Source organism: Sorex fumeus, unplaced genomic scaffold (assembly GCF_029834395.1).
Source record: "Sorex fumeus unplaced genomic scaffold, SorFum_2.1 ptg000019l, whole genome shotgun sequence".
In the NCBI taxonomy this organism is placed as follows: Eukaryota; Metazoa; Chordata; class Mammalia; order Eulipotyphla; family Soricidae; genus Sorex; species Sorex fumeus.
The window spans coordinates 31,675,498-31,686,761 of record NW_026606076.1 but is presented as its reverse complement, the minus strand read 5'-3'; the positions used below and the strand labels follow the sequence as shown (position 1 = coordinate 31,686,761).

The 11,264-nt window shown below is 47.0% G+C and overlaps 1 protein-coding gene across 1 annotated transcript; it reads right to left on the bottom strand.

Moving 5' to 3' along the window:
• Positions 1–2,295: 2,295 nt before the first annotated feature.
• On the bottom strand, positions 2,296–4,268 carry LOC130022177 (zinc finger protein 420-like; the record flags this gene model as incomplete). Its single annotated transcript, XM_056112942.1, has 3 exons — positions 2,296–2,370; positions 2,799–4,129; positions 4,214–4,268. Coding segments are annotated over 3 exons (1,461 nt in total), but the record flags the coding sequence as incomplete, so codon positions are not given.
• Between the last annotated feature and the right edge of the window lie 6,996 nt (positions 4,269–11,264).

Here is an 11,264-nt window from a genome sequence, read left to right as displayed (position 1 = left end):
CTTTTTCTATTGCTGGTTATAAATAACGTATGAATTTGAAATTCTGAAATTTTAACAAATAAATCTGGAGGGATTTCTGCCAAACCAGCTGGTTTCCGAGATTTGTTCCTAAGTCCCTGGGATTATGGCCATTAAGCAGCTTTATCACGAGCCAGATAGGCGGTTCTCTGGAATGACATAGGGTCTTGTTGGGGAGGGGAGGAAAGGGCCGGCTCCACCCCATCCTGAGAGGCCCCACATATCTCATGGGTGTGGACTCAAACCTGACTTTCCAATGGCGTTTGGAGGATGGAGGCCACCGAACCGCCAAGGGAGAGCAGGTGGAGAGACAGCACCAATTCCCAATGGGGTGGCCAGGGGACAGTAACCTACTGCAGGGTCCAGATGCATTTCTACTAAAAGGCGCTGGGTTTCAAGATTTGTCTCTGAATCTCTGGGATCATGGCCATTATGCACCTTGATCACGAGGCACAGAGACCAATCGTGGGCACCAGACAACTCGGGGTCTTGTTGGGGTGGGGAGAAAAGGGTCGTCTCCACCACCATCCCGTTAGACCCTGCATGTCTCCTCACTGAGGGCCCAAACCTAACCGTCCAGAAGCCATTAGTGATGGTGGCCACTGAGCCACCAGGCACGAAACCTATTCCCACGTGAAATACCCAGCTTTGGTAACCTACTGTGGGAACCAGACACATTTCTGCTGAAAACCGCTGGGTTCCAATATTTGTTTCTGAGTCTCCGGGATCATAGCCTTTAAGCAGTTTGATCAGGAACCACAGAGATCTTGCCTCTAATTATATAGCTGATCCAGAAATGGTTTGTTGGTCTGTCTCGCACATACCTAACTTTTGGCCATTTACTTTCTTGGAAGACTTTGCCCAAAGTTTTTGGAGTCTGGCCAAAGGCACAGCAGCAATTTTGGGGTATCTGGAAGTCTGACGGTGCCATCAAGCTGTTTATGGACTCACCTTACAGACACAGATTGACTTGCTGGTGGTAACATACCCCCGAGAAGTAGAAATTCTATATATGAAAAAAACACCAATAGTGGGGTTGGACTCACTGTAAAGCGAGTAGGATGCTTGCCTTGCTGATCCAGGTCAAACATCCCCATCACATAAGAACCCAGCAGCACCACAGAATAATTCCTGAGCTGCAGAACCAGAAGTAACCTTGAGCATCAAAGAATCCCTTCCAACTCCCCTGAAAAAAAGAAGCTATTAAAATTAACCCAAAGAGGGGCTGAAGTGATAGCAGAGCGGGTAGGACATTTGACTTGCACGTGACCAACCCGATTCAAATTCCAGCAACAATATGGTCCACTGAGCTTTACCAGGAGTAATTCCTGAGTGCATAAGCCAGGAGTAACGCCATGTGCAAAGCTGTCTGTGACCCAAAAAGCAAAAAAAAAAAAAAAAATTAATCCAAAGAGTAAATTTTCAGAGGCAAATACCTCTCACTTGTCCAAATGCGCCCCAAAGACCCAACCCCAGCACGGAAGCCAATGAAAATGACCGACGGCAAAAGTGTCCCTTTCCTTTGGGGACTGTCCATGAAAATATCTGGAGTTTCGATTAGTGTTATGTCCAGTCCAAAGGCTCCAAAGAGGGTCCTGCACAGTCTCGAGTAGGGAGGAATGAGATGGCCATGATCCCCCTCTCTGCAGGCTCCTCACACCAAGGCCTTAAGTCTATGTGCCCACCCTCCAGTGCCATCTTGGACCTGGATGTGATCGTGGCTGCAGAGGCCCTCAGGATAACGCACCCTCACCCATGGCACCTGCACCACAGAACAACCCCCAACGCACCCCTCAAAAGCTCCACATCCCCTAAAGCCTGGATATCCAGAAAAAGTAAAAACAAGCATGGCGTGACCTGCTGCTCAAGTTCTCAAACCGGGATTTTCGGGGCGCCAAGCATTCCAAATCCTAACACAGGAAAGAATGAAGAATGAAGGTTTACCTGTTTTTCCATTTTCAAAGTATTCATCGCAGCATCTTGGTTGATTTCTGCCATAATTCTCGCTAACCAGCCCCTGGGGGCCAAGCCAGAAGCATAGAAAACTATAAGAGTAGTGAGCTCTGACACTTCTGAGCAGGGGAGTGTTTCTGTACCTGTTCATTCAGTCACCTTCCTCCTTATTTTCATCACCAGGACCCATTATTTACAAGTTAACACACAAGCAATTCCAAGCACAAGAATACTGGCATAGGTGTAGCCAGGGTGAAAATCAGCAGGTACCTTTCACTGACATGAGGAGAAGCCTGTCCCAAAGCAGGCAGGCTTACTTCCCTTTTAACTGCACTTTTTTAAACAAATACCCTTGACCTTCGTGTCCAAAGGAAACTTGCTTGAATGACTTGTCCTGTTCTGTCATTAGAGACTGTTATTAAGGGATCAAACCATCCAGTATATATTTTTGTTTATTAAGGTGTGAGGGCTACATTAAGTATTGAGGCCATACAGAGGCCTTCCCACATTCCTTACATATACAGTTTCTATCCAGTGTGAATTTTCCTATGTACACTAATATTTGAGGCTGTAGCAAAGGCCTTCCCACATTCCTTACATATATATGGTTTCTCTCCACTGTGAATTCTCCTATGTACAGTCAGTTGTGAGGATGAAGTTAAGGCCATTCCACACTCCAGACATACCTAATACTTCTCTCCATTATGAATTCTCATGTGTAGACTAAGGGAAGAGAACCGTGTGAATGCCTTCCCACATGTCTGACACTGATGAGGTTTCTCTCTGAGATGAATTTTCTTATGTGCAGTAAGTCTAGAGGCTCCAGCAAAGGCCTTGCCACATTCCTTACATATATATGGTTTCTCTCCTGTGTGAAGTCTCCTATGTACATTAAGGCTTGAGGCTGTAGCAAAGGCCTTTTCACATTCCTTACATATATACGGTTTCTCTCCAGTGTGAATTCTTCTATGTATAGTAAGTTTTGAGGCTGTAGGAAAGGCCTTCCCACATTCCTTACATATATACGGTTTCTCTCCAGTGTGAATTTTCCTATGTACACTAAGGCTTGTGGCTTCAGCAAAGGCCTTACCACATTCCTTACATATATACGGTTTCTCTCCAGTGTGAATTCTCCTATGCACAGTAAGTTTTGAGGCTCTAGCAAAGGCCTTCCCACATTCCTTACATATATACGGTTTCTCTCCAGTGTGAACTCTCCTATGTACAGTAAGTTTTGAAGATGTAGCAAAGGCCTTTCCACATTCCTTACATACATATGGTTTCTCCCCTGTGTGAATTTTCCTATGTTCACTAAAAGTTGAGTCTACAGCAAAGGCCTTCCCACATTCCTTACATATATACGGTTTCTCTCCAGTGTGAATTCTCCTATGTATACTGAGGCGTGAGGATTTAGTAAAGGCCTTTCCACATTCCTTACATATATATGGTTTCTCCCCTGTGTGAATTTTCCTATGTTCACTAAGAGTTGAGGCTACAGCAAAGGCCTTCCCACATTCCTTACATATATACGGTTTCTCTCCAGTGTGAATTCTCCTATGTATACTGAGGCCTGAGGATCTAGTAAAGGCCTTTCCACATTCCTTACATATATATGGTTTCTCTCCCGTGTGAATTTTCCTGTGGTCACTAAGTATTGAGGCTACAACAAAGGCCTTCCCATATTCCTTACATATAAAAGGTTTCTCTCCAGTGTGAATTCTCCTATGTACACTAAGATTTGAGGCTACAGCAAAGGACTTCCCACATTCCTTACATATATACGGTTTCTCTCCAGTGTGAATTCTCCTATGTACACTAAGACTTGAGGCTGCACCAAAGGCCTTCCCACATTCCTTACATATATACGGTTTCTCTCCAGTGTGAATTCTCCTATGTACAGTAAATTTTGAAGGTCTAGCAAAGGCCTTTCCACATTTCTTACATATATATATTTTCTCCCCAGTGTGAATTTTCCTATGTTCACTAAGAGTTGAGGCTACATCAAAGGCCTTCCCACATTCCTTACATATATACGGTTTCTCTCCAGTGTGAATTCTCCTATGTATACTGAGGCCGGAGGATTGAGTAAAGGCCTTTCCACATTCCTTACACATATATGGTTTCTCTCCAGTGTGAATACTTCTATATATACTGAGGCCTGAGGATAGAGTAAAGGCATTACCACTCTCCTGACATATATAAGGCTTCTCTCCACTATAGGTTTTCAGAGGTCTATTAAGACTAGAGGTCTGAATAAAGGCCTTTCCACATGTCTGACATTCATGAGGTTTCTCTCCTGTATGAATTCCCCTATGCATAATAAGATGTGATGATTGATCGAAGGCCTTCCCACATGCTTCACATGCAAAAGGTTTCGCTCCTGAATTTATATTCATAAAGTCATGATGGAGTAACTCTTGACTCACACTTTGTTCTCGGGGTTGACTTTTCTGGGGATTCTGTCCACTGTGGTTTTCTAAGGGAATACCATAGTGCTGAGAAAATGGGGAGGTTCCCCCACATTCCTTACACCTAGATGGGTTCTGCTCACAGTGACTGTGGTTGAGGGTATGTTGCTGTGAGGGACTCACTATAAACAGTGCTTCTCTCCCTAGCAGGTGCCCCACCTGGGAATTTTGTGTCTGTGAACTGAGAATAACACACTCCAAGGAACTTTTTCTAGGAGAGGGCTTCTTCAAAGTGAGGTAGCTCTTGCCATTCTGATCACTCTCAGTAGACATCCCGCCTGTCTCGTCGTCCTCAGGGGGCTGAGAGCAGGACTGATCACTCGAGACATTATCATACAGTGCAGGATCAGAGACATTCCACTCGGGGTGGCAGCTTTCCTGTAGAACAACAGAGGATTCTAATTATTGACATATTCACTGAGTCTTCCTGTCAAAAAAACTGAGCCCTTCAGATGTGGTTTCACACATATGCACCGCACAAATGCAATTACTGACATATGAATTGTCTTACTATTGAATAACTTCATGTTACTGTAAGTTGGACGCACAAAATTGATGGATAGAGAGTCAGTAAATTCTGTGACTTCCTCCCCTTTAAATTAATGAAGGAATACAACTGGAAACAATTCCTTCTATAGAAAACGGATACATCCATTTCAAGAGAAAATGAAATATATCCACATGTGGGTTTGGTTAAAGCTCAGTGTGGAACCTGTGATGCAGGGGTGAAGACAACGCTGCATCGTCCCACAGCTGAGACAGACCATGTGGCCATTGCAAAGCTCTCACCACAATTGATGCCTTTCAGGATCAATAAAGTTTTTTTTCCTTTGTTTTGCAGTTTCTATTTATTGGGGGTTGGGTGGGTAGAGGGGCACACCATGCAGTGTCTAGGACCAGTTTTGTCGGTCTATGCTGTCTATAAGGTGTGCTGGGTAAGGAATATCCGTCCATGTGCAAAGCAATTCTATTTCTCACTGCACCATCTCTAGGGCACAGAAATCAGCTTTCTAAACAACTACCACTTTCAAGCAAATAAAAACTCACAGTATTTTTAAACATGGTTGATTTCAGCACCCAGTGAAGCTAAGGGTCCTCTACTCCAAGCATCAGGCTTTGGAATTCCTCCCTGCCATTCCCAGCCTTCCACCTTAACAATCACATACTTGGTCCACTCCTGCTGGCATAATAATATTTATTCTGAATTAGCCAATCTTACCAACTCACTCGTACTTGCGGACCCCATTCCCAAATCAAAGTGCTGTAATGCCAAATCCTGAAGCCGCGGTTTCAGTTCTGAAACTGAACAAAACATGCAATTCAAGCACTTGTCAAAAAATGTAGCAAAATGATACCATGTAGTTAAGAGTACATCTCTGTGGTTCTCAAATTCCAAAGAGTCCCACACTAAAGAAAAGATTCGGATAGTGGAAAACTGTGAGGATCTTGGCAATTCTACAGGTTTTGTTTTTGTTTTTGAGCAGACCTGGTAATGTTCGGGGAACCAGGTTATTGAACAGATTATTGAACAGGTCACATTCAGGCGCTGCAAGGCACTCCCTGCTGTACTATCATTCAGATCCAAACTAGCTCTGTTATGATCTTACTTATTCGAAAGCCATGGAAACAAATTACAGGATCATTCTGTGACTGACAGTCCAGGGGAATGAAGAGCAGCGTGAGTGCGGCACAGACCCAAGAATCCAGAAGACCAAGGCCCCAGTCTCAGCAGTGTGTTTCCTGCATGCTCAGTGCACCCATTCACTGCACAGGGCCTGAGCCAGGAAGGTTCCTCAGACACTCACCCGTACACACTTCTCTCCTCCCCAACCTCAGGGCTCCTCCTTCCAGCCAGGAGATCACCGCAGGCTTCAGGCCAGAGTGCCCTGCCCGACAGAGACAGAGGCATGGATAAGTGACAGGGAAAAGGTGAAAGGTAAATCCCCATGTTTTCCTGATATAACTGGGCAAATATATGAAAGGCATGAATAGAATGTCCATTTCCAAAATGCCACATATTTCTAGTTTTCGAGAGGTAAGACCCAAGAAAATACCACAAATACTCTAGACCTGGCCTTGTGTATGGCCGACAGGTGTTTGATCAGCACAATATATTGTTGGTTTTTATCTTGTTTGGGGTCTCACGTGGCAATGCTCAGGGGTGACTCCTAACTCTGTATTCAGAAATCAATGCTGCTGGTGCTCGGGGATGACATGGGTTGCCGGGAATTTAACCCACGTGCGCCGCTTGCAAAAAAATCACTTTCCTCCCTGTACTGTCTCTCTAGGCCCAGCAGCACATGGAGATTCCTGAGCCCCTCATGACCTCATCACAGATTTCAGTAAAACTAAGTGCATAATAAATCTGGAAATGGCTAAGGGTGGCAAGAGACCCTTATTTTTTTAAAGCTAAAACATGTATCCAGACGGGGGTATGGTGCCGCCAGTAGATCAATTTGTACCTGTGAGGCGAGTGCATCAGCAGCCTGATGGTGCCTTCAGACTTCCAGATACCCCAAAATTGCTGCTGTGCCTTTGGCCAGACCCCAAAAACTTGGGGCAAAGTTTACCAAGAAAGTAAACAGCCAAAAGTTAGGTATGTGGGAAACACACCCACAAACCACCTCCGGCTCAGCTATATAATTGGAGGCAAGGCCTCTTTGTTTTCTGATTCAACTGCTTAATGTCCGTAATCCCAGAGACTCAGAAACGAATCTCAGAACCCAGCGGCTTTAGGTAGAAACGCGTCCAGTCCGTGCAGTAGGCTACTGGTGCTGGGCCAACCCAGGTGGGAATAGGTTTCGTGCCTTGGCCTGTTCCCCGTGTCAGCCAAGTGGCCGCCATCCTTCAGAGGCCACTGGATAGTCAGATTTGGGTCCCCAGTGACGAGACACACAGGGACTCATGGGATGGGGGTAGAGCCAGGCTTGTTCTCCCCACCCCAACGAGACCCCAAGTCACCACCCACGAATAGCCTCTCTGGCTCCTGATCAAGATGCTTAATGGCCATGATCTCAGAGACTCAGAAACAAATCTCAAAACCCAGTGGCTTTTGGTAGAAATGCGTCCGGACCCCACAGTACATTACTGTGGCCGGGCCACCTCAGGGAAGAAAGGGTGTTGTCCCTCCGCCTGCTCTCTCTTGGTGGCTTCATGGCCGTCATCCTCCAGAGGCCACTAGAGAGTCAGGCTTGGTCCCGCAGTGACGAAACTTGTTGGGCCTCACAGGATGAGGGGGCAGCCGGGCCTGTCCTCCCCACTCCAACGAGACCAAGTCATCGCCCACGAACGGCCTCTCTGGCTCCTGATCAAGCTGCTTAACGGCGTTGATCCCAGAGTCTCAGAAACAAATCCTGAAACCCAGCGGCTTTTGGTAGAAATGTATCCGGACCCCGCAGTAGGTTACTGTCGCCAGGCCACCCCAGGGGGGGAAGGGTGCTGTACCTCCACCTGTTTCCTTCTGGTGGCTCGGTGGCCGTCTTCCTCCAGAGGCCACTGGACAATCAGGCTTGGGCCCACAGTGACGAAACTTGTTGGGCCTCACGGGATGGGGTGGAGCCGGGCCTGTCCTCCCCACCCCCACAAGACCCCAAGTCATCACCCACGAATGGCCTCTCTGGCTTCTCAACAAGCTGCTCAATGGCCATGATCCCAGAGACTCAGGAGTAGATCTCGAAACTCAGTGGCTTTTGGCAGAACTCAACCAGATTTTAGTGTTAAAATTTCATAATTTCAAAGCCAGATGGCCCTACTGCAGCCACGAGACATCATATGTTATTCATAACCAGCAATAGAACACAAATTGTCTATTGTTGCCTTTTCAGCAGATCTGAGTGTTGGGGTAAAATCTCAAATAATAATAGTGTGTCTGGTGTCGAAATATTAAATGTGATCAAAGTAGAGAGAGAGTAATGTGGAAATCATTTGCCCCACAGGTAGGGGGAGGGTGTGGGATGGGGGTATACTGGGGTTTTTGGTGGTGGAGAATGGGCACTGGTGAAGGTACAGGTGTTTCATTTTATGACCAAGACTTAGACCAAAAAGCTTTGTAAATGCTCTCACGATGATTCAATAAATAAATTTATAAACAATGAAAAAAAAAGTAAGGTGGAGTTCATGCACAAGTCAATCAGCTAATCAGTGGCTGAATAAATAGCAGTACTCCTACAAAAAAAATGTACCCAGAAAGAGAACAATGCAGGAGTATCTCACGGCCAATCCAGTTGCGATACGCGATATCATCTAGGGTCCCTCATGCCAGCCAGGAGTGATCCCTGAGTGCAGAGTCCAGGAGAAAACCCTAAGTCCTGCTGAAATCTCACAAGAACCATTAGAAGTAAATCCAAGCACTGAAATAGGGCCGCGTCTAATGGTTGAGAGACGAGATATCAAATCCACTGTGGTGGGAGAGAGATAGTACAGCACATAGGACAGAAGCGCTGCATACACATGTGAGTTTGATCCCAGGCAGCCCATATGGTCTTGGAGCAAGGCCAGGTATGGATACTGAATACACAGGCAGGAAAAATCCCTAATCCCTAAGAAAAAAAGAAAATGCAAACACCATGAGTGACTGGTGCAAAAGTTCTGGGGGTGAGGCACCAACATTTTAAGTTGCCAAGAGGTTTCAGTCCACAGTACCCCAAGGCCCCTGACTCTATCCTTTAGCACAGAGCCAGGAGAACCGTGGACTGTGCCCCAAAACAAAGAAAACAGCAAAACCAATTAAACACACAAAATTTCGTGTAGTATACAGAGTAAATTGATTCACCAATGGATGGTTCTATTTAAAGGGACCTGAGCGATAACTGGGCAGATAGGGATCTTCCCATGGACACAGTTGAAACAGCTTGATGTGAATCACCCCATAGGGTCCGGCTACCCCACAAGAGTAATTCCTGAGGACAAAGCTGAGAGTAAGCCCTGAGTATCCACAGGTGAACCCTAAAAAAACGAGAGAGGGAAGAGCTACTGCATGGCTGTCCAATATCCCAGCCCGTCACAGAGCTACTGTGGGACACACAGCTGCCACCCAACCCCAGGGAGCCCACGCGGGTCTGTTCAGACACGTTTTGGCTCCACACTGCTCTCACCAACAGCCTGCAGATGTTGGTAGGTCTCCAGCATCACATCCCTGTACAGCTTCCGTTGAGAGGCTTCCAGGCATGACCATTCCTCCAGGGTGAAGTTCACAGCCACGTCATTGAAGGTCACTACATCCTGACTCAGCACACGGAGAGGGTGGGAGTCAGAATCTATCTTAGCCTCATTTCCACTACTCTGAGGCCAGGACCCAGGGTCCTATATTGTCGCTGGGCCTCCCCCCTCTGAATGAACCAGCCTCCATGCACACAAATAGCTGACGGGTCCCAGAATTTACATAAGGCACCTGGATCTCCTAAAGTGGGAGGACATTATACAGAAGGTTCTTGAATGTATCTGCCTTTCCTGGTAACCCCAGGGCCAATTCGAGCACCACTTGTCCAGTGAGCACTGTAGAGAGGATCACCTGAACACAGACTTTTACGATCCAAAAGACTATCCCTGGGTGTAGCAAAAACCACTGCATGCTCATCGCTGCACCCCCATAGCACATGACCACTAGGATTGAGAACGTGAAGTCCATAGACAACTACTCAGAGCAGTGCATGGCATGTGTGCCTGTAGGAACTCACTGCTCAGGACCGCCCCAAATCCTGGTCAAAGAAGGTAAAATTTTCTTGACCCCAACATCTCTACTGGCCTCAGAGATCCTTGGATCTTTCTACTTGGGATCACCGCATGCCCAGAAATCCACACACAAGATTATGTGAACGTAAGACTATATGACCGAGCAGGTAGTCTCTCCAAAGTAGGAAGGACAAAACAGGAGAAAAGCAAGTCTGGAGGCCCAAGTCACTGTAATTGCCAGGGAGAAAACGGGGCCAGCACACCCCAGGGTGCTCTGAGGCCAGTCAGTTGTGAATCCCGAGCACTGAGTCAAGAGGACAGCTGATGACAAAAACAATGCAAAAGAAACCGAAGCAGCAGGTTGGCGTAACAGGACAGCTGTTCCGGGGACAGCACGTAGGACTGGCAATCCCCAACATCCCATAGGGTCCCACAAGCACTGCCAGGGGCAATGCCAGAGTGCAGCACAAGGAATGATTGCGAGAATCCTTGCTCTGCCACCCCTAATAAAACAGAAAACCCAAGATGAAACCTTTGGATCTCCAGCATCCCATTGGTCACCTAGAACTGTCAGGAATGAGTATTAAGCACTGAGCTTTGAGTACTCCTCATGCACCACTGGGTCGGCCCCAAAGCCAAATAAAACAAAACAGAATGGGATGGTCCGATCGGAAGACTCATCTTGGAATCCGTCCAAAAGAAACTCAAAACAGATGGCCCAGGAAGCCTGGGCACACCTGGTACTACCTCATGTCATTCTATCCGTCTACTCCTACCTGGGGACGGTTTATCAGAAACCGCGACACCATCTTCTCCTGTCACTGTTGTTCTGAGGATCAGCAGGAGGTTCCGTGCAAAGACCTGGAGAAGTCAGAACAGTGAGCACCAGAGAGGAGCACCTCCTCCCACTCCTGAGCTCAGACTAGCCACACCCTCAGGCACAGCCTCACAATTCCACCTCTGGGAGACAATGGCAGAAGCTCCTGTCTTTGCTGGGGATGCAAATTTTGTTGGCATCTGTGCTGCACTTCAGGAGAGGAGCCTGGGCCCAGGCTACAGGGGAGGAAAAGACAGCCTTCTCTGATCCCCGGATTCTTCTCTGGCTCCCACAAGAAAGTCCCTGTAGGCCCTGCCAGGGGCCGGCTCTCAGCCCAG